We start from the raw sequence: 24,341 nt of genomic DNA, 5'->3' as shown, positions 1-24,341 counted from the left end.
CACACACACACACACACACAGAGAGAGAGAGAGAGAGAGAGAGAGAGAGAGAGAGAGAGAGAGAGAGAGAGAGAGAGAGAGAAATGGGTTTTCTTCTGACCTCTGGTGCACAATTATACACCAATGCATATACACAAGCACACTCAAAAAGCAAAGCACATTGTCATTTTAAAATCCTCAGGATTAATGACACAATGCAGCACACAGCACATGCCACAATAAAGTACCGGACACATACCAAAAAGAAGGAACCCTTGGAAAAACAGTAAAGTGTGAATAATACAAAGGCAGGTCTGCGGGGTTACAGTGTTAAGTAGTTGCTCCTCAGAGTCTGCTCCTTAACCTCACCTAAGCTATTTTCAAATCGCAGCTGGAAAGGCATTGTGTAAAAATGACCACGCAGACCCGGAATGGTTAAGTGACTTGGAATTCTGGTTGAGAGGCCTGGGGATTGGCAGAGATTCTAAAGACGTGGCTCATTGTGGTGTGGGGAAAGAACCCTCCATGTTTAGAGAAGCCAGCTCTTGAGAGGAATAAATCATCTCTCCAGCCCCAATAGCATCTGAGGTTCTGCCCACGCCTGTCCTCCACAGTTCTTAAGGCTGCTTCACAACTTCATCTTAATCCTTCTGCTTTGAATTTGCAAATAAGTCCTCTGCTCAATTTTCCAGACCACTAATTTTCTATATCCTGAGTCACTTCCCTTCTGCCCTTCAGCCCGATCACTGACCCCAGGACAGGCTCCTTCACATCTCAGTCCCACACCAACTCCGCAGAACTCCCTTCTCATCCGTTCCCACGAACTACTCTTGCCCTATGGATCTGCTATTTGGATCTGAAATACAAACTAGAATTCTCCTGAGTTAACATTTCACCAAAGCTTCCAAAACACTGGCTCCTTGCCGGCTCGCAGTGTTGATTTCTCAAACGTACAATGACCCTTTCTGGTTGTTCACTGGACTGATCAATACTGAGGGGCAGCAGAGGACTTCATTAGCATATATGAAAATGCGGATGGACAGATACAGCACAACTCCCTTTATGTCAAGTTTGGGAAGTCTTGTAATCTTAGAGTGGAGCTACAAAAGCTGCAGGGACTTAATAACTTCCTGCTCCCATCTCCACTGTTTAGCCTCCGCAGATCACAAATGAAATCGTAGGAAACAAGCAAGGTTGTTCTGCAGCTGAGGCAACCTCAGTTCAGCAGCCTCTCCCCTGGGCCCAGCTAAGCAGAGCATCTGTCTCAAGGTCGTCAGTTGCTGGCTCGGCACTCTCATTACCCACGTCTGCTGCCACTCCTCACATTCTCAGTTCTTGGGATTCTTCCAGAGTGCCGTTCAGAAACGTCACTTTTCTAGTGAGCTGGCACTTTCTCTCCTGGGTTGTAAGTTCCTCTGCTGTGGGGTCTCCCCATCAGTCTCATCCATCTGCTGTATTTACTCCTGAGTCCCCAGTGCCAGGGCCAGGGGAGCAGCTCTCTCATTTTTCAGCCCTGTTTTGGGTTTCTGCTACAGTTTTCACCATGATCTTGAACAGGACAGAAGTGAGCAAGAAAGATGGGGTGTGGGGAAGAAAAATATCTTATTAATTTTTACTTTAATCACAAAAGTGCCCTGTGAACCACAGCTAAGGTCCAGACCCCATATGAAACAATAGGATGTCCCTGAGCATAAATGTTCATTTGCTCTATGCCCTGGCCATGCTACTGGGGGCCACTGCATCACCAAAGTGGGTCATATGACGAGCTAGAAAGAAAACTGTGACGCTGTTCAAATCTGTCTGGGGTCCCTGTTCCGGTCCCTGCTTTTGCCCCAGTAGTTACTGAACAGGTAATACCATGACAGAGGGAAGACTCTGGTACTCAAACTTCCTGGGTTATAAACATTAATACCAAGATCTGGTGTCATCATTTTACACAAGGTTCTTAATCTCTGTTACTCAGTATCTCATCTATAAATTGTTCTAGGTATTTAGAAAATGAAAGCTTTTAGTGGACCAAGAAGCCAGCGTGTGGGAAGGTAGTCAAAGCAGGCCTTTAGCAACCACTTCATAAGATCCAAGCAAACCACAACAGCCGGACAGGAGGGGTTCCATTCAGCCCTGCCCACTGGCACCTGCCTACGTGATGAGGCTACCATGCTGCCTTCCGCAAGGCCTGGAGCACAGCTGTCACACTACTGAGGTCCAGTGCGTCTCTCCCAGCTTTAGGGTAATCTTGTGCAGGCAACAGAATGGATGGTTCCACGTAACAACTAAGCAAGGGTACACACATAGGCCCACAGGGGTAGAACACTACCACTGACAAAGCACCCGGAACTAGGGCAAGGAGAAGCAGCATCTTGTTGATGAGCTCTCTCAGCAAGCACACTCAGAAATCCCTATTAACCGGAACGGAAGACGCCTGAATCAGACATCTCAGATTCACTCATCCAAGGAGTCTTTTCTACAGAATTCAGCCGGCAGAACTTAGTGACGTTCTCAAAGCCATACACAACGCCCAACTTCAATTCCCACAAAGTGAACAATTATATAAAATGAGACAGCAAGTCAAAACCATCAGCATGTAACACATGATTAGAGTCTTAAGATTAAAAGGTGCTGTTAATAACCACACAGAGACAACGAATACTGTGTGCCCCGGTACACGGTAAACGCTGACTCCCCAAATGGCTCGTTAAATAGCCTTCCGAGTTCCCAGGCAGTTTTCTCAAAGATCCGACACTCGAAATAACACATAAAGGCCTGGTTTGTTCCCTCATTTGCTTTCAATGCTTTACTTAGCAGTTTCATAAATAAAAAGTAAATAACCTATTTTTCAGCATTAACATTAAATACTGTGAATTTACATAAAGTTAAACAGCATGTAGTTGATTAAGAAAATCTGAAAGGTTTTTAACACCATACTAGATATCTTTCAACAATGTCTAAAAATGAAAAACTATTTATTAAACAACACTCCATCATGTCTTAAAAACACATTAGCTCCTTGAGAAAAGGAAGCCCATTCTTCAAGGTGTCGGTACATCACAGGGAATGTTGGACACTTAATATTTATGAATACAATAAAAGTGAGTTTATTTGGCATTTTAATCAAACAGAAAGCTTTCTATTGAGACTACACTGAGGTTCTTGAGGATTCAGAGTTTTGATTTTTCAGCTGAAATTTTTGATGATGTATCAATTACCCATTAACTCAGAATATATTTGAGCAAATACTCTGCTCTGGGAGTGACGCAACGGATACAGAAGTAGACCTCAAGGACTAATATACTCATGGGCCAGGTATTACGTGCTTTCAGAAGGATGTATAACTGCTCCAAAGTGAATACAGACTTTAAGTTGGCTGAAAGTGAGTTGATTAAGAGAACATATTTCTGAAATAAACATATGTACATATGTATGTATGTATGTATGTATGTATATACTGTACATTGTCCCCTCCTGGACTCCAGTGGATGGGAAGTTAAGGACAGACAAACAGTAAAGAGCCTTGTCCTCTTGCCAAGATTTCTGTAAAACAGTTCACAACTATGCAGCTCAGAAGCTATGGCAGGGAGTGGACGGAGTTTTCTACCAAGCAGAACTGGTCAGAGAAGGCCTACACATCAAAGGCATAGAAGATTCTGGGTTCACAGGAAGGGAGAAGGCAAGAGGCAGGCACAGACCACTGTACTTACAGGGTATAGCTGCAAATGTTCAGGAAGCTGGGATTTTACAAGGCTAAGTAAGGAAGTCAAGTGCGGTTTCCTAAAGCCCACATTCTCAGCACAATATGCACAAGAGCCACACTTAACCTTATACCCCCTGCTCACTGCAGCACTGTGCAGACAGACTGCAGCAGTCCTGAAACCCTATAGCAGTAAACTGTGCCAGGTCTCCAAAGCTTAACCAGCAACGTTGTGCAATATCCAAGATAGCAAGTAGGTTCTTTAACAAGATGGAGAACAAATTTTTACAGTATGTATTTTTTAATTTCACAAGTTTTAAATGACAAAGCTCAAAATATAATAACAGGGCAGGATTCCCTTCTAAAACTCCTGCGCAAATGTTCTCCTTGAACAAATTTTAGTCAGGTGACTCAGGACCCCCCTCTTTAACCTTGGACTCCTGCATCTGTAGCATGGAGTCTAGTTTAACAAGGATCTTGTTAAATTAGAGGGTGGGGGGAACCCACCTTCCCTTGATATCTGATCAAAGTCCTCACTTCCCTGACATCCCTCAGACAGCAGATCGCCTGGCTACCTTCAGCAAGAACCTTATTAGGCCAGGTATGCAGCAGTCTGTCCACCACCTCTATGTCTCCACTTAGTAATTTTCAATCCAACGACCCTCTGCCCCAACCTCCTTGGCAATCTACCCCTATCTGCTAGTATTATATTTGGAGTTGAGCCCAGTGTCTCTGGCCCAACTAACATCCATCGAAATGATCATGATGAATAAAGTTGTTGCTCTCATTTTAACAGGGATCCTAATCACTTTCTCTTTAACACACTGTTGCACGGAAAGAAGAATGCATTGCTTCTTTGGAGGAGATAAAATTTCACTAACCGAGGTTCTGATCATCAAATCTACTTCAAGCGTAAAAACCCCCTCTTGGCTCCCAGGCTGCACAAAACCAGGCAGAGCAGGAGTGTTTACCCTTGCTCTTAAGAATGTATAGCTTGAAGGGAATAAAGGTTGCCAAGGACCCGTATTCAAATTTCCTCCCAGGCAAGTCCACACCACTGCCTTACAGTACCCAGGAAAGGGCACTGGTGTGTAGTAAGAAAACACAGGAACAAGACATTCACTTCCTGTGAAATGACATATTAGAAAGAAAATGCTATGTGCATCCAGCCCTCTGTGCTCTCCTTCTCTTGAGCCTGGCTGAATTAAGAAAGGGGGTGGGGGAGAGGCAGAGGGTGAAGGTAGGGGAGAGGAAGGTAGGGAAGAGAGGGAAGGTGGGAGATGAATGACTTAATGTGAATAAGAAATGGACTCAGGCAGATCTTAAGCCAGACTCGGAGGCGGGCGTGGAGCCCCCTAAGCACAGTCGAACGTTTAGGAAAGAAGATGCTAAATCAGATCACTTCTCTACTACAGTGTTCAAGTTAGGCCCCAAATAGCCTCCGTACATACTGACCTACCTTGATCTCACTTACAAGTGTTCCTCGGACCAAGCCACTGAGTGTCTGGCCAATCAAGCAAGGAAGTCAAAAGCTGCGAACGCTGTGAGACAAACTCCCCAGCAAGCCCAGGGCCGGTCTCCGCGGCCACTTCCTCACCTCTGCTTATATACATGCCAGAGGAGCAGGTACTAAACTGTTTACAGACCTTTGTCGTGGCCACCCAATTCTAGAAACTTTCCTACAGAAGTGACTTTACAGAAATAAACTTTATTTAAGCCAAGAACTTTTATGGTTTGGTTTTAAAATACAGTTTAATACAATATTCCTAAACTTGACTGAAACCCTCAGTTCCCTCAGAGAACTCAACATACACGCACATTGATTTTTACTCATCAGGTACTTGGTGATGAAGATTTATTGAGCGTGGACTGCAGGCTTGAGAGCATTAGAGATGCCGGGGGAAATAGACCAAAATAAAACTCCAGTCTTCACCAATGCATATTCCAGTGGCAGCCGTACACAACCAAAACAGCAGGGTATGCAGTGTGTCGGTTGGTGAAAAAATCTCTTGAGAAAAATAAGAAGCCGATATTAAGGTCTAGTTAAGGTGAAGAGACCATTGTGAGTGTAATGACAATTCCCAGTAAAAATGTGGCTTGCTTTTAAGTAATTTTTATTTCCGTAGCAGTGACCACATGCTTAAGAAATTAGAAAACAAAGATGAACAAGAATAAGAAAGTAAACAATTCTTATGCACAGACAAATATGCCCACACCTTCAGAGCTCAGACTCTTGACACTGTCAACCATGTACATAGACAGGTATAGATTTTGTAAGCATAGATCCTATCACAAACACCAGGGATGCCACCTTCTTCAGCTACCAACTCAACCTTTCCAGTTCAGTCTATTTTCATATCCAGGTCATAATCAAATTCCTATGTATCTCAGAAATATCTTTTACAGATCTTTGTCTAAACCAGTATCTAAGACCACACCTATATTTTGACTGTGTCGCTAGCAACATAACACAGCCTAACCCTACTGCCTGATGAACAATAAATAAATAAACAAGCTCCTGGCTGAGAAGGTAAGATCGTGAGGCCACCCTGAGGTACACAGTAGGTTCCAAGCATTGCCGAGCCCTGTCTCAAAATCAGTCATCATCATCACTATCAACATAGACACTGTGGGAGATCCTCTGTGGTAACGCTTTGACAGTCACAAATACCACGTCCGGTTCACGCGGACTGACTCTATCAAGAAGAGAGGTCAGAAATCCTGTTGTACCTTGCGCTGCTTGAGCAGAGTGATGAAGCATCAGGACTTAAACTCGAAGACTTGTAGTCAGTTGAACTTAGCCTACACGGTGATTTCAGTTTGTTCTCAAGTCTGGGAACTTGCCAAAAAGCACATGCTCCATCCTGTTGCAAAGTACAGTACTTACACATACTGTACGAAATGAAACTACCACGAATTACTACCAGCTATAGCAGAGCTCAACATTATTTGACTTGTTTTGTTAGAAGACTAAAGACAGGTCTGGGGAGAGAATCAGGAGGTAAAGCACAAAATATCCAGTCTGGCATAAAGTCAGGCGAGGTGCATACATCTGTAATCCCAGCCGTTTTAGGGAAAACAGGAAGAGACGAGAGAATCCCTGGAAGCTCCCAGTCCAGCTAGCTTAGCTTGGCATGTGGAGAGGTGAGCAACAGAGAAATTCTCTCTCCAACAAGAAACACAAAGACCCCAACCCATGGCTGCTCTCTAACTTCCATATATATTCCATTACACGATCGATCTCCTGCATATACATACACATACACACACACACACACACACACACACACACACACACACACCCTCACATGTGCTTGATAAACTCCATTTTCAATTTAAAGGATTATTTTTAACTATTAACTTGTAATACAATTACATGAGTAAAGGATTAAAAACTAAACGGAGCCAATTCTTATTGGGTAAGAAAGTGATAAGTATCCCATCTTGTTTGTCCTGGGTAAAGTTACTTCAAGGAGGGAAGGTTGGCTCAGCAGTCAGCACTTCAGAGTGCAAATGCCTACAGTTCTCACAGAGATACAGTTCCCAGCACCCACATCCCTCCTCACAGCCTGAGTGTAGCTCCAGGGGATACAAAGGCATCCATGGGCACAAACCCATACTCTCTATATGTAATTAAAAATAATAAAAATACATTTAAAGAAGTAACTTTAAGAAAATCAACCAACAGATCAGGGAAAGCTCCTTTGATAAATATAGATGAGCCCCGAAATTAATAGGGATGATAACAATAAAGAGGCTGCAGGCATTTTCCAAGTCCTAAAATATGATTGATTTGGGGATGATAAGACCCAAAACTGCTAACTAAGCATTAAAATAGAATGAAAGCTATTATGGCCTCATCAGTGTAGGTGCATGGATCACTGCTTGCCAGACGTGAGCTGGACTCTGAGAGCTGAGGGGCCACCTCAGAACCCCAGCTTACAATGTTGGCGGTCAATGCCAACTCCCTGAGCTCAAACCTGGTTCCATCTCTTAGCTGTCCAGTGACCTCGCACCTTAACGGGGTGCTTTCTCTGTCGGACTTCCAAAGCACGAACCAGGCTTCAACAAAGCAAGACACACCTCGGGTCTTGAAAGTAACTCCAACGCTCCCACACATACCACAATTATGTTCCGAACGGCCCTGGTTTTTGATGGCTACTCAGTCTTTTCTTTCTCTTTAGTTTCTCCTAATACAGACCCCAAAGATCTGTGGTTGCTGATGGGAGCTACTCTTGTCAGGATGACAGAGAATATATGAGAAAAAATAATGGATTCAACCTGGTTTGGGTTTGGGATTTGGGGGGGGGGAGAGTATTTTTGTATTTAGGGTTCCATCTGCCTTGATTTTTTTGTTTGTTTTTTTTTCTAAATATTTATTTATTACATACACAGTGTTCTGCCTGCATGTGAGAAAAGGGCATCAAATCTCATCATAGATGGTTGTGAGCCACCATGTCGTTGCGGGGAATTTAACTCAGGGCCTCTGGAAGAGCAGTCAATGCTCTCCACTCTGAGCCATCTCTGCAGCCTCTTGTGTTTTTTTTTTTTTTTTTTTTTTTTTTTTTTTTTTTAAGATAAGCTTTCATGCATCCCAGGCTGGGAGAGAGCTCAGCACTCTGAAGCTGAGGATGACCTTGCATTTCTGACCTCCTTTCTCTATTTCCCAGATGCTGAGATTACAGGCTGGCACCACTATGCATGGATCTAATACATGTGCCATTGGAGACCACCCAGGACGTGCTACATGCTGGGTAAGCACTCTACCAACTGAACTACCCAGCCTGGCCTGGAATCAACCCGTGGACAATGTAGCACTCTCTACTCTATATAGAACCTAAATAATTACAGGAGTATTAAAAATTACTAAAGAAGAAGGGGGTGGGGAGGAAGGTGTGTATGGTGTGTGTGTGTGTGTGTGTGTGTGTGTGTGTGTGTGTGTGTGTGTATTCCACTGAGGAAATTTTTACTATCTAACAAAAATGCCTATTATTCCTATAGAATGGATATCCAAACATTCACCCAGAGCTCAGAAATTCGGACAAGCAGCCTGGCTACTCATTGAGCTGGGAACTTAAAACTCTATTCCTGTGGTAGAGGAAGAAACAAGGATATATCAGGGTTCACATGCTTAATGGGCTCCTCAAGTGCTCAAGTCTTAAAGACAGGAAGAGAGAAATCGGGTTAACGCAGGGAGAGCTCATGATCCCAATGTTGGGGTTTGCCCTGGGGAAGAAGGGCAGGTCTCAACTGGCAAGTGAGGGGCAATTAGAGCAGCTAAGAGCAGTGAATAAAGGCAGGGAAGGAGCCAGGCTGGCCAGATGCTAATCCTAGCAGCCCCCACCGTTTCCAGCCCTCCCTGGCTGCCTCTGCCAAGAAGACAGCCCCTGTACTTACTGTGTGAATACCAGATAATGATGCAATGAATCCCTCTAATAAAACTACTGGGGCTTCATTAACGTCTGTGCCTTTTAAAAAACACCTCAGTGATCTTGTCAGGTTTGATTTGGTTTTGTGAGCTATGTAAATTCACAGAATTCAGGCATTTAAATAGCCCTTAAGGACAACCCAGCTCAAAACCTCGCTTCCCTATGAGGGAAGCGAAGGCCAGAGTACCTGTGAGGAGCTAAGAGCTACAATCTGGTTACACTTGGCAAAGCCAGTGTGAATTCCCTGAAACCATCCAGTCTGGAGGTTTTCCTCTGCTTCCTCCTTTCTCCTGTCATTATTAAACCGGGATCTTGGAGCACAGAACCACAGGGAACTTGAACCTTCCCTAAAAGTTAGGAAGAGTGGCAGACACTGATTTCATCTTCTGATGAAGACATTAGGCAGCTACCCTGCCCTCCAACACCATGATGGTCTTAGTCCTCCCAGGTATGCAGGGCAGCTGAGGTAAGGTCATTTGTGATTCTAGGATAGAACAGTCAGTCTCAAGAATGCTTGAGCAAGGCAGACCTAATTAATAGCCAACCCTACATTACAAACCTAAGCAGGACTGTCCTGGTCACTCCCACAACTACTGCAAGGAGAGCAAATGGGATAATAAACATCTTCCCTTCAACAACTGGTCCCTGGAACCTCAACTGCTAGGTGCAATGTCTCAGCTCCTGTCTCCCCATCAGCCAGCCTTCTCTAAGGAAGCTGTTCATTGAGCACCAGTCTCCTGTGTCAACTACTTTACAAGGGTTTACCCCCAAAGCTACTACCAAAGGTTGCTTTTGTGGTATAATAATAGTTAGAATTGTAGACCCAGAGTCACAGAGATGGCCCACAAGCCAGGCTCTGCAACTCTCAATCTATCTAACTGGAGATGAATTTACCTTTTTGTGCTTCAGCTGGAGCACCTGTAAAAACCATGGACACTACCTGCCAGGAATTTGCTGTTTGCGAAGTAGTTAACTCAGTAGCCGCTATCTGACAAGTATCAAGATGTCAGTTATCTCTAGACCCTGAAAATCAGCCAAGGATGCTAAGGTTCTAAAATCAGGGAGCGTTCTGCACACTTTATGCTCCCCAAGTCCTGGCAGGTCAGATTAAGTACCAAACCAGTTTGGGAAGAAAAACACCTTTCAATATTTCGGGTGATTAATGTTCTGTGTCCTTCTGACGGGGCCAGGAGTGCCCAGGTAGCTGCTATACATGATTTCTCTGGTCCTGGGTCATCTGGGTGCCTGACAGTTTCAGACCTAGGATGGACTTGCACCAGGACAGCCAACTGCTGTGCCTTGACTCCAGGATGAGTCACACCACAGACTCTCCAGTTTTCCCAGGTTACACAGTGGGTTATTCCTTAGATTACAACCAAATGAGCCAATTCCTGTAACATCATTCCTTTCTCTCCTCTCTCTCTCTCTCTCTCTCTCTCTCTCTCTCTCTCTCTCTCTCTCTCTCTCTCTCTCTCTCTCTGCTTTCTAAAATCCTATACTTAAAAAGAAAAGTTGAGAGCAGGATCTTTCTTACTGTCTTTCCCTGAAGCACGCAACAGAAACTAAAGTACCCTCTGGAACACAAAGTGCCATACGGAACAAAACAAGAAGGCATACGGGAACTCTTTCTCTGGGGAACTGTAAACCGAGGTCTACCCTCTGCTTATAGGGCACAAACCACAAAGTACTAGTCCAACAAAGTCCACTTTGGAGAACCAATGAGTTTATTAGTCACAAAGTACAGATGAAGGGTTACTTACAGGAGCATGAGTGAGCCCAGAACATCACCCTATGATGAATGATGACCTCCCAATAGCTGCAGAGAGAGGGCACCCACCCCACTTCATTAACTTCCCACCCTTCCTACTACACTCTAGCACCTCCAGAGACTACCAAGGGCCATTAGGACAGAACTGTATACAAACAGCAGGGAGGTACAGGATGGAGCTGTCAAAATCTCAGGCGGAGAGCAAGGACCATTTTCCTCCAGCCCTCCTTCCTGTGAGTGACCGCCAACAGTGAAGAGACTGCTTGGACATTGTCACAGCTGCTCTGATGAAGATGATGGTGGTTGGGCCAAAGAATGGAGCTCCATAACCACGTGCCTCACAGACCAGTGTGAAACAGACATTCAAGAGCATGCAAACCTCTGTGTCAGCCTTGTTATCCCACCTCCAGGCCAGGAAGGGAAGAGTCTCTTTTTCACCCAGTGCTAGACTTAGGGATCTCCCCACACACCCTCCTTTGCCACTACCTGACAGAAGAGTTAACTAGGTTGTTAACTAGGAAGTTAAATAGAAACATTAACTAGGATTGCTGAAGCAACTTAAAATAATCTATATATTATATTATTATATTTTATTATTATATTATATCAGTTTATATTTCTCAGAGGTTCACACTGTTATGACACCTACCCCTTTGCCCCAGGGGCCATTGTCCTTCCTGGGTCTAGACTGTTCGTAAAAGCTTTTTGGCCCAAACCATGTGAGGTGAAAGGATGGATTCAGAGGCTGAAATTCAATGATCTGGGAGTGTGATATCAAATGCAGTCATCAAACTAAAGGACGAAATAAGAAGAAAAATGCAGTGGGGCTGCCAGAAACCCCAGAGTGTGGGCTGGGGCAAAAACTACAAAACAACAACAACAACAACAACAACCACCAAACCCAACAAACAAAAAAGGCAGAAGGAATCTGAGCGTGAACTCGAGGAACTGAGTCATGGAGCAGGGTGTGCATACAGCACATGCATTCCTGGGGAACTTTGAACAGAGGAGAAAGCCATGCATGGCACAGACACCTTCAGGAACCATGTGAGATGCTCTGAGAGCCAAGATAAGGCATGCTTTCCCACAGGCAGGAACAGATCTGCGGGGCTAAGACAGGCCCTGCACCATCAAATGAATGCTGCAGGAGGTAAAGCTGGACTCTTTCTAGGGCTTAGCTACTACATTTCATCCCATCTCAGTTAAGAGCTAGGAGAGATGCCTCCCCAGCCCAACAGAGAATTACTGAGTGCTCCTGAGCCGGAAACTCAGTCAGAGCTCACTGTGGCCACCACGAACCCACAGTCTGATGCATTCTGGTCAGAGAGTGGGGTACCATATTGGGTCACCCCACAAAAACACAAGCAAACATCAGGGAGGAAGTGGGCACCAGCAACATGAGCTAACCTTTTTCAAGCAGGGTACAATGCAGATTCCAGGCTCTGGCTATGAAGAGAGTTTACTCTTGTGCTTGGAGAGTGACAAACCAGAGACCAACGTTAATATCCTGTGGAACGGAAATAGCCTGTGTAAGGCGCATGGTACACTGGACTGAAAGATGTTAGTATAATTAGAGAGAGAGAGAGAGAGAGAGAGAGAGAGAGAGAGAGAGACATAGCTAGACAGTTATGCATTCACATGCATACACACATATCACTAGCAAGAGGTTGCTGAATAATAATACATGCATGCTATAGATATATATCATCTTATGTAATAACAAATAAATTATGGGATATGTGGATATTAACAATGGGTTGGCTCATAAACATAATGGTTATTATTTTTAAGACTATAAAGAGCATCATCCTATAAATCACATTAAGGAGTGCCCAAGAACAGTGGCCCATGGATTCAGACTGCAAGTGTAAGGCAGGTTGTCAGAGCTGGAACATGAAGCACCCACACCTCGCGGTGCCTGGCAGTGACAGGAATACAGGATGACTTGGGAGCACCTCAAAGCTCTGGTTCCTAATCCCACGGGCAGCTCCACTGAGCTTACTGAGGCACTATCTAACACACTTATCACTATATTTCTCTACTCCATACTTAATAAGAAAGTCATTTAAAAAGCAGATAAGACTGACAGAAAGGGCATCTTAGACACCGCCCTGCATTCTATCTTCACCTTTGCCACAAGAAGTTGGGAGAAACTGCACAGTCAAGAAGGCTTTTTAGGTTGGGGATTTGGCTCAGTGGTAGAGTGCTTACCTAGGAAGCGCAAGGTCCTGGGTTCGGTCCCCAGCCCCGAAAAAAAAAAAAAAAAAAAGAAGGCTTTTTAAGTCTTATCTTGATGGGAAAGGAATCAATTTAATTAGACTCCGAATCAAGCAGGCCTAAAGAAAGAAAACATTAACACCAGGTGTTAAAGGACCTTCATTCCCTTTCCACATAAAGGCTGGTCTGAGTTTCCTTCAATTAAATCCAAGGGGGATTCAGACAGAAACGGCAGGCCAGCACAGGAGTCTGTGCTAACTGTCTGCCTCTGCAGCAAGTGCTCCTGACAGGGGGTGAACAGCCATGGACACAGTTTGGATGGGGCCAGTCACACTGGAGAACCACACATCCCAATCACTCACATTCAAAGCATGCCCCTGGGGAGGGGAGGCCCTGAGATCTGAGAAGAACTCTCACCAGGGGTCCGTTGTTAAGTTGGGGGGAATGCCAGCCCCTTTGAGAAACAGCATGGTCAGCAAATACAACCGTCAACAGGTGGGCAGGGCTAACACGCCATATAAAGGTTTTTCTCTTGCTATGATGACACTGTCACTGGGCAAGATCTTAAATGAGATCAATAAAAGTTCTTAACAGACTGTCAAGGTAATTAATTCCGCCTTCTTTGTGTAGAATACATAATTCTGCAGAACTGTGTGCCCTGGTCCCCGTACCCATGGTGACTGTTCTGGAAAAACAGGACAAATATACAAAGATTGCTTTTAAACTTAAGAAGGCAAAACATGGGAAGAAATACAAAGAGCAGCAGATGTAAGATTTGTGTTTTATTTAAATTCAGAACCAAGAACGCAGGACAAGTGAGCTGATAAGGAGCTAAAAGCCTGAGAGCTGAGCTGACTCAGGGTCTGGCAAAGGGGCTTTGTGCAATCTCCAGCCGTGCCTCCAGCACACCTGCCCATCATGAAGTTGACAGCACAAGGACTGCCTCCGTCAGGCCCAGCCCAAACAGCAAGAAAATGATGAAATAAATATCAGATGATGAATTATCTCCATAGAAACCTTGTGTCAATGGGGATAAAAAATAGTAGAAATTGTAAATGCTCAGAAGTTGGTCAAACACAGATGACCGTTTTATACGTTAAATTACATTAAACTGCCCTGAGAACTATACTATCTCTCTTTTTTTAATCAGACCAGTCATTTACTTTTTTGCTTCTCTTTCAGAGCCTGAAGAAGATATGATTGCAAGCGCAGAGCTCAGCACTGTGCGGAAGGCCCTGTCCCCTGCCACCCCCAGCTTCTTCATTTTCCTTCCTGTGTGTGCCTTCACACTGTGAGGACGGCCCAGTGTGTGACGTTCATTCTTCGCTCGCATGTTCTTCACAGTGCGGATCCTACGGTTTGAACTGCTCGAACTCATTCAGCAGCTAGCTGTTCAGACTGGGGTAGTTTTAGGAAGATTTGGGTGACTCAGCACCTCGACTCCACAGCCCCTGCTCTCTGACAAAGGTCATGCATGGAAACTGGACCTTGAGTTTTAAATCTAACAGAGAACATTAAAGGGACCTTGAACCATGTCTGTTTTGTTGCCCGTCCCAAATCAAAAACACACAGCATCAGGCCCTCAAATATCAGTGGGACAAATGGTGGCAGTTGTCAGGCCCTTTCAAGTTCAGTCTTCTATCTCCACACCATACCTTTAACACCATCCTGCCTCACCCACCAGGCTAACATTAAATCCGGTGTTAGATAGCACACCTGAGTCTCCCAGCTATTCATCTAGTCTGTGAACAAGGCCCCGGCAGGAACCTCTCAGCTAACTGTCCCAGGAATGTCTCGTAATTTCATCCCTCCTGTCCACACTTAAAACAGCCCACCTCATTCTCCTGCCTCTCCCCTTCCCCCTCCCCCCTCCCAGAGGCAGCTGCCCTCAGTTTGTTTCTGGGCTCTTCCTCCTTCCTTTGTAGCAGAGGACAGCTGGTAGCCACAATTAACCCTTAACTGGGATACCTTACAATTTTTTTGTAAGATTAATTTATTTTACCCATGTGAGTCTTCAGACACACCAGAAGAGGGCATCAGATTCCATAATAGATGGTTGTGAGCCACCATGTGGTTGCTAGGAATTGAACTCAGGACCTCTGGAAGAGCAGTCAGTGCTCTTAACCGCTGAGCCATCTCTCCAGCCCCAATAACTTTTTTTTTTAATCCCAGTTGACATTGGAATCAATGAAAATCACTAATGTCTGGGACCCATCCCTGAACAAATGCATGGGAACACAGGTCTGTGCTCCAGATATGGGAATCTTTAACTCTCCTGGGTGGTGCGAATGAAACTACCAACAGCACACTCCCAATCAGGCTTCAGGAAAGAAGACGATCGTCCCTTCTTCCCCAGGGATGGGACAGATAAAGGCCGGGAGCGTCCCTCATCACCCGACTTCTGGACACAGCCTGCAGCATCATTCACCACTTCACTTCACCACCATCTGCGCATGCCATGTCCTGGCGTGGAAATCTTGGAGAAACTCCCATGAACAACAATGCGACTGTGTGCTGCCGGTCGGAAACACTCGGGGCTGCAGAGGCTTTGTGCCCGGGAGACGGACGAGAAAGAGAAAACAACACAACCACGGTCAGTGGAACAAAGGACCCACACTGGGCCTCTTTGGCAAAGTCCTGCCTAAACCTGTGTTCCAACCCTCCCTTTAGAAACCCTTATTGCCTCTGAATATCAAAAGCTGCATCTCAGTGCTCTGCTCTGTCCGGTGCGGAGGGCATGGGTCATATCTCATCCTACAAAGCTGGACTGACAGGCACATCCACTCTAGGCAAGGGGCATACCAGACACTGTACGGCTAGAAGGACCAGGCAGAGCTCCAGAACGGCAGTGTCAAACCGGGATAGAGTTGATCAACAGGCAAAACACATCACATCGAAGTAATTAAATATTAAAACAGTCAAATCCAGACATAAGGCCCAAAACTACCACAAATCTGAACAGCTAGTAACGAAGTGGATTCAAGCAGTTGCAGACTCAGATACTTAGCACAAAGAAAAGAGAGGAGTAAATGTTAAAAGTGGCATCTGTCAGTCTTTGCTGTGTGGAGGAAGTACAGGTTCAAACCCAGGCCAGCAGACTGCGGGCAAGGGAGAAGAGGCTATCGCTTGAAGGAGAGCATGGGATGGGGTCTGACCTACTTGATCCACTCGGGCTCTAAACAGGAAGAATCACAGGACAAGGAACACTTTGCTAAACCATGTGCAAGAGCAAAGCCAGTGTCGGCTCTGCACTCACACAGCACCTAAGAGCCAAGGAAAGTGATGGAGACGTAGGAGAGCCTGTGGAGGCAACCCTGGCTTGCAGGAGTCCCCCCCTTAATGGACACGCAAAATTGATGGAAAGCCAGTCAAGAGGAAACCTTGGCAGGACTGCTACCTGTTTAAACTGCCTCCTGCGGTAAACTAAATGTGAACACCAGGCAAGATAAACCATACAAAGACTATTAAAATCAAACTGAGTTGCCCGCTAAGAATCAAAACCTTTAGGGCTGGAGAGAAAGCTCAATGGTTAAGAGCACTGGCTGCTCTTCCAAGGGTCCTGAGTTCAATTTCCAGCAACCACATGGTGGCTCGTAGCCATCTATAATGGGATCCAATGCCTTCTTCTGCTGTGCCTGAAGAAAGCAACAGTGTGCTCACATACATAAATACATCTTTTAAAACAAAAACAAACCTGAAAGACCAAGTTTGCATGTACAGCTTTTTAATCTTGAAGACTGATTTAAGATGTCACATAAACTCACAGTACAATTGGTAAGTGGATTACTTACAGAGAAATGTTAAAATAGTAGTGTGTCCCTTGCAGTCTCTGGACATAAGATGCCCAAGGCAGAGAAGCATCCCTAGGAGCTGGTGGACTAAAGTCACCATAAGAGACTAACCCACTATGTGTGGTGCTACAATGCTTGTCACTGAAGCTCAGTACTCTGCACTGAAAAGACAGAGGCAGGAGGATTGCCAGGAAGAGAGGCCAAGTAGAAAAGGGAAAAATAAGGAAAAAGAAGGTCTGTATCCTAGATCACTTTCTGACTTACTTTCAAGTTGTTGCTATTATTATTACTATTATTATTTTACTTCTGTTGCTTGCTCTCAAAAGCCATCTGTACAGGACTCCTGGAGACAGAGGAGAGACAGCAATGGAGCAAACATCTCCAAACTTTCTGAGGTTTCCTTGTAACTTGACCTGGCATACTGCCAAACCAGCAACTGCTCTCCCGTATTCCCGATGCTGAAGGACTCTAAATAGGCAGGAAGCAACAGGACCTGGGGGCGGGGCTATGTCAAACCTTGACGTCATATCATAAAAACTTAAGATAGATAGTCAAGGATCCAAAATCCTACGTCTATCCAACACTCTGGATTGTTTCTGAAGTATTCCTTGTAGGAATTTAAGTCGCTACAGATCAAGTAGGTCAAGTGTAACTGTAGATGCACCTACTACACCCATCTCTGAATTATGGGTCCCACAGCTATGCACTACTGAACCAGACTAAAACAAATAAATGCCCTCCTCTGCTGTACCGGTGTGAAAGCTTCGCCCTCCACTCATCTTGATTTTCCAGCATCCGCTCTTGAATCTTTACTGACAGCATGCTTGCCAATAAAGAATACTTGCTGTATCAGACAGGTCTCCGACTAACCCTTCCCCTCAAGGCTATGTGCATGGCCATCCAGTACCACAGAAAGGGACGCAGGAGTACGGGAGAGACGTACCTCAGTGCTCCTCAAGTGGTTAGTCCACACTGAGCCTTAGGAGTAGAGAGACAGGACAGGAGAAAAAGGTAGAGAACAGAAATACAAAATAACCAAGACCAAGCCATGAGCACAGTCAGTGAAGAATACACAGAGTTGAACCAGACTGTGTAGGATGCAGAATTTACCAGAACACAGATTCCAAGTTCTCTAAGGCTAAGTACAAACCGTGTTCAGGAAGCAGTGAGAGGCACAGCAGCTAGAAGAAAACAACCGGCAGAGCGAAGACATGAGCCCCCCTTCCGCTGAGCCCTGACTTTTCACTGGGACACTGTAGAAAAGCGGCATGCCTTCGCGGATCAGAGCCGCCAGCACTCAGCCCCTTACAGTGCAAGAAGTGTCCTTCAGAAAGAAAAACTAATCTGTGCCTGAACATAGGGCAGTAAGGCTACAGAGGCAAGACCTTAAATTCAAAGACAGCCACCTCACCCACCTACCTGGGATCACCACAGCTTAATTAACGGGGGAGAAAGGGTAGTCCATAAAAGCCACTCTGTGTGACTACACTTGTGTGGCTAGGGAGCAACCGGCTACCCACTGGGAGCTGTGGCTACGGCTAAAAGCGACTGGAGAAGGCGAGCCTGCTGGCTCCTTCCTTCTGAGTTGGAGCCCTACCACAGGACAGACCTGGACAGGACTCTACCCACTGACATTATGCCATGACTTTCCAAACGGGCCCTCCTTCCCCTCCTCTTCCGGCCTTCTTCCTTCAACTTTCTTCCTTCACTTATGCTGTTAGGGAACCCAGAAGCCCCTCTCCCTCCCACCTACACTGCTTGCGCACTTGCTCCTTCATGCCTGGTTTATCTCGTCTTCTCTCACTCTGGCAGGGAGGGCAGTCTCTGCTGCCAACAAAAGCCACACACTCTACGCATGCTCAGCCGTCTACCTTCCCTCTCCCACCCCATTCAGCATACTCCCGTATTTGCCAGGAGACCCAAATCCCTTAAGAACACCTCTGCCTTCTTTCACCCAGAACTCCTGCCTCCTCCACATGTGATCACAACGTTCTCACAGCCCTTCTCCCTTTAAGCCACGCAGCCTGGCTTCTTTCACTTGTGGTGTATGGCCCTGGTTCCTGATGGGCTGTCAAACCGTCAGCTGTCAAAGACTAGTCTTGTTCTGCCTGCACATGATCTCTGGGCACCTCGCCACCAGGCAGCTTCTCCCACCTTGGTCTTCTCTTTACTCCATCAGCTTCAGTGGCTCCTCCAGGAGGGTAGTCTCATTTACAGTCTCTCCCAGGGCCACCAGCCCCTGGTTTCCCCCTTACCCCTCACCCCCCAGCCCCTCTCATCTCTTTCCCAGCTACACCAACAAGGCAGGTATGTGAAATACCAAGTGTAAAGTCATTGTCCATAAGCTGTCTTTACACTAGTGGCCCAACACAAGATCGAAGTCCAGCTGGGCTGGCAACCAGCTGCCCTTATGCCTCGAATGACCTCTCTATCCTCCAATAGAATCTGCCCCTTCTCTGAAGCCCTACCAAGTCTTTACTTCTTCCAGGAAAGAGAGAAATACTTTCCAGGGACTCTGTTCCTCTCCAGAATTCTCCCCCTTTTCAAGTCTCCCAAAACATAGAAAAGCAGTGCAGGACTTTTGTGTAATTACAGGAATTCTTTAATCATTTCTGAATGATGCCCACTCTTACTATCCTTTCTCTCCAACAACGTTTAAGCTGTAGAACACTCCAAGAGTTCCTTTTCTGTACCTGATATTGGGCCACACCAGAGGTGTCTAAACAATTACCAACTGACAGAAGACAGAAGACATTTTACATAGTAAAAACACAAACTTGGGCTGGAGAGATGGCTTAGTGGTTAAGAGCACTGACTGCTCTTCCTAGAGGTCCTGAGTTCAATTCCCAGCAACGACATAGTGGCTCACAACCACCTGTAATGAGATCTGATGCCCTCTTCTGGTGTATCTGAAGACAGTTACAGTGTACTTATATATAATAAATAAAATCTTAAAAAAAAAAAAAAAACACAAACTTGCATATACCGTTTTCTTCATCAAACTGTCTAAGAGAAAACCAGATTTCATTCCTGAGGGACAACTCCTAACTTAATTCTTTTCCTGCAATAACTGATGACAGTACACGTGGACACGTAGCTGTAAAGTTTTCAGCCAATAAAGTTCTCAGAACTTTTAAAATAATATATTGAATAATATTCCATATAAAATATAGGAATGTAGCAAATAATTTGTTTCCTGTAAAGCTATTAAATGTTTTTTGTTCAATTTACCAGTAAAACTCATAAATACAACCTATTCCCTAACAAATTCTACAAGAGAACCTGGGAACAAGCAAGCTCAGGCCAAAGACGTTTGCTCGGCTTCTTTTGATAAGCACAGCTCCAGAAGTAAGAGCTGTTCACTCTCTCAGTTGAAAGGTGTCACAGTGTCCAGCTACAGCAACGTCAAATTCCTCACCAAACAGAAAACTAGCCTGTCCATGTCATCCTCGCAATCCAAACCAATTAAATTTTCTTCTCGGCAGCAACATGAAACACACACTTGAGGCCTAAAACCTAACCAGGAGGCCAGCTATCTTCTATGTCTCTCTCCTGCGAGCATCCAGGCAGGGCACATTTGCCCCTAACACTCCAAGGCCACCCCTGCACAGCATCCATACTGCTCTCTGGAGCCTTGGCACGCTGGAGCACCCTGACTTCTACTTCTTTGCCTCTCCGAGGCAACTATTCAGTTCTCTTCATTTTCCCAGAATTGGCTCAGGATTTTCAGACCCTGGATCGCACCAAGTGCCAAGGCTTGCTGTCTTCCTCTGAGTGGGTCCTTTTCTGCTCACTCTGCATCCCAGTAATAAAACATTTACCATACTGCTCTAAGGTGTATTCAGAAACTGTTCTCCAACTATCTGTGTATCCCTCAAGAAGAGCAGTTGTTTGTTTTTGCAAAGATGGAAACCAAACTCCAAACTGTAGAGAACAGGCCCATCATTCATCCAATGAGCTACCGGCTCTCCTCACCCCAGAGCTTGTTTTTACTTCTGTGTCACAATTAGATACATGGTTATTAACAACCCCCAAAAGATACTTGCCCAAGGCCTAAGTAACTGTCCCTATCCTTGTAACTTTACTTGGAAAACATATCTCCGCAGGTATAACAAAGAGAACCTGACAAGAGATGACCCTGAAGTTAGAGTAGACCCTATCCCAATCCAAGACTGCTCCTTTTTTGAAAGAGAAGGTGAGAGATGGGTAGGGAGGGAGGAAAAAAGAAGGGGTGGAAGGAAGGAAAGAGGGAAGGGGATAGAGTGGGGGGCACCTAAGACACAAGGAAAGAGAGCCAGGTGAACTCAGATGTGAGGCTAAAGTATACTAATCATAAACTAAAAGTCATCCGATGCCAAAAGAATCGAGGAAGGAGTCTACCAAGTTTGTGAAGCTGACATCCTAGACCCGCTCCTGAACTGAGGAAGAATGAATTTATTATTTCAAGGAGCCAAGTGTATAGCAATCTACAGCAGCCTTAGAGAACTAACAGGCAATTTCCAACTTCCACCCAGAATCTTCTGCCAAGAAGCAGAAGTCAAAGGACACTGAACCAACAATGATGACGGGAGGTGTGAGTGTCTGATGAGAAACATCTCAACTGCAGGACAAGAATCTGGCACTAGGACCAGACACACAATCACTATGGTAACTTGGACCTGCCGCTTACCCACAGTTCTTCTGAAAGCTTGCATAGCACTGTGAAGTAGCCTATGAGGTCTTCCAACAGGCTTGGGATGCTCTGATCATGCTTCAGCGGCAGCTTAACCGACCCTTTAATTACTTCCTAATCGCTTAATTTTATTAATTTTATTTTTATCTAAGCTTTTGGACATAAAAAAGCATCAAAATGACATTTCAAAGGCCTTAAATGGCTATACTCATGTGAAATCCAGTGCAATAATTGGTAATAGGCCAAAAGGTGATTTTTATACAACATCAATGTTGCCAATAATTTACGTGTAATTGATCCATTTCCGGAAAAGTAAATATAAACAGGAATCAAGGTGAGTACCACACTGACCCAGAATTCATTTGAGTGTTTGTCAAGTCACTACTTAAGTGAAGTCACTTGTGTGATTAATTTTTCAGGCCATAAGGGACTTCTCCAACACTGGGCCTTTCTCCACTGGACTTCGACTGTAATTAAGGTACCCACATTTTTCACTTCAAAGCTTCTGGCCAAAAACTAAATAAATAGAACTCCTGGCACCGACAAATGGCGAAGACAACATCCAAGTGTTGTCAGTAAGACCCCAAGAAAACAAAAACTACTTCACCCATCTTCAGCCTGAGTGAGCAGAAAACACGGCTTCCAGTGTTAAACGTCTCCTTGAAGGAAAGAAAAAAGGAAGCAAAAAAAGGAAGGGAGGGGGATGGAAATGAGCCAATAGAGGTGTTGACAATGCTATTTGTACTCAGCCCATCAAATATCCTTCTGTCCAGCTAGACTACATTGAAAATCCTACTTTAAGTGGTCTCATAGATCACACATGTCTTTCTTTGCCTTTTTATGTGTGTTGAGTGGCAGCCTTGATTCTTTTTAAAGAAACCTACCAAAACAACATAGGGGAACTCGAAGACCAGGGACTTCAGCCTGACAAAATGTCCACTAGAAACATTCTGACTCAAACTTTTCCAGACCAATTCATCTTTCACAGAAAACAGAGTCTAAAGTCATTGGGCCAACGGTTCAGTCCAATTGGCACAAAGAACCACGTTTCCAAGACTGAACCCTGGATCCTATAGCACAGTTCAGTTACCAAACTTTTCCTTCTAGGTGAAAACCCAGTCTCTCCAGCCTCTGGAGGGCTCACTCAACACACACAGTTTTCAATCCCGAAGTTCCTGGCTTTCCACTGAGAGCTCCCAGACTTCAGCACGGGGCTGAAGTGGACATGAACAACTTTTATCTTAATCTCTCCGAAATTAGTCACTCTGAAAGTTGTTCTGAAAGAGCACTAAAGAACCTAAGACAGAAAGCGGCAAGGGCTTCGTAGAGGTTTGGGAACCACACAGAGCCTCTCACCCTAAGCCGCGGCGTCCTGCAAACTGGATCTACCTCAGGTGTAACTTCATTTCCACAGTTAGGATGGACACTTCCCGAGCACGTATGGTGTTTCCTAAAAGCCCCGAGCCAGGATGAATGAGCTTTGCTGCACCGACTGAGTGTTTATTAGCATCTTCACGTGGTACTCGGCGGCCAGAGTGGAGCAAAAGCAGGGATGGAATGGGACGCGCCGGGAACCCCGAAAACTTTTCTTTGCAAACTAGCAGAGGAGGAGCAGAGGCGGTTGCAAGGGCGATGGGCCACCCAGGTCCCACACTAAGCCGCAGGGCTTCTCCAGCACCACCCCCAGCCCGCCGCCGCGCGCACACAAAGAAGCGTGTATACCCCGGAGACCCCCGCGCCCATTCGGTGCACCCGGGAGCGAGGGAACCCCAGGAAAGGGCAGCGGGGCGTCTTGGGTTACTCACAGGGTGACCGTGCGGTTGGGCAGCGTGTCCGGGGGCAGAACCTGCGCGAGCTCCAGGCTGCTGCACACCACCTTCCCCTCGGCGCCGGCCGCCCTGCCCGTACCCCGGGCCCGACCGTCGTGCTTGCAGCCCGCGGGCAGCGCTACGGCCCCGCGCTCTCCTCCCCACAACAGGGCGAGCAGCGCCAGAGGCAGCAGCAGCGGCGGCGGCTCCATGCCGCTGACCGGGCCTGCGGGGCCGAGAGGCGGCACCGGCCTAGCGGGTGGCGGCGAGGCGGGGCGGGTCTGGCGGTGGCCCGAGCCTCCCGGCGGCCCGAGGATCGGTCCTGCTTCGCAACGACATGCTCCTTTGTCCGCGGCCGCACTCGCCCTCCGCGGAGCCGCGGGGTCAGGGCCGCCGGGTCGCAGCTCCGCGCTCGGCCCGCGGGAGCGCCGCCTCCTCCCGCCGGCTCCTCCCCGCGCGACCGCTCCTCCCACCCCAGCCCCGCGCGCTCTCGGGGCCGCCGTCCGACCCGACCCCGACCCGGGCACGCCCCCAGGTCCTGGCCGGAACTTGGCTACTCCTGGACCAGGCGGAAGAAAGTTCTAGACTAGTCCCAACTCTAGCAGCCCTGCAGCTCTGCTCCACGTTTCCTGGCGCCGCTGCCAGGCAGACAAAGCCGCCCTGCACACCCCTAAGAGCCCTGGCCGGAGGGGATGAAGTTCTTTCCTTCAACCTGAGGAGGGGAAAGAGCCTGAAATCAATTTTCCCAAAGAAAGACAATGTTGGAAAGTTTCATCTGCCCCATTACCCGCCAATGCAGGAAGCAGGTTTCTTCCCAATAAACTGAACTCGGAAGCTGTCCCTGGCCTGCAGCGCCAACAGCTGTGGACTGGCTGAGGATGCATGGGGACCATTAGACCGAAATTTCTGAGTCCACAGGTAGCTCAGATGTTAACCAGTTGGAGCAACAGCAGCCAAGAAGCCCCAGCTGAATTTTATTATTCATGCCT

The 24,341-nt window shown here is 46.2% G+C and overlaps 1 protein-coding gene across 1 annotated transcript in view; it reads right to left on the bottom strand.

Moving 5' to 3' along the window:
* Adgra3 (adhesion G protein-coupled receptor A3) overlaps nucleotides 1-23,785 on the bottom strand; it is a 93,784-nt gene extending 69,999 nt beyond the window's left edge. The window contains exon 1 of the mRNA XM_032916124.1: nucleotides 23,350-23,785. Coding sequence (XP_032772015.1) covers nucleotides 23,350-23,564 — 215 coding nt within the window. The 5' untranslated portion in view covers nucleotides 23,565-23,785. The remainder of the gene's footprint in view (nucleotides 1-23,349) is intronic.
* Between the last annotated feature and the right edge of the window lie 556 nt (nucleotides 23,786-24,341).

The sequence above is a fragment of the Rattus rattus genome, chromosome 11 (assembly GCF_011064425.1).
Source record: "Rattus rattus isolate New Zealand chromosome 11, Rrattus_CSIRO_v1, whole genome shotgun sequence".
NCBI classification, from domain to species: domain Eukaryota; kingdom Metazoa; phylum Chordata; class Mammalia; order Rodentia; family Muridae; genus Rattus; species Rattus rattus.
This window is presented reverse-complemented; position numbering and strand designations above follow the sequence as displayed.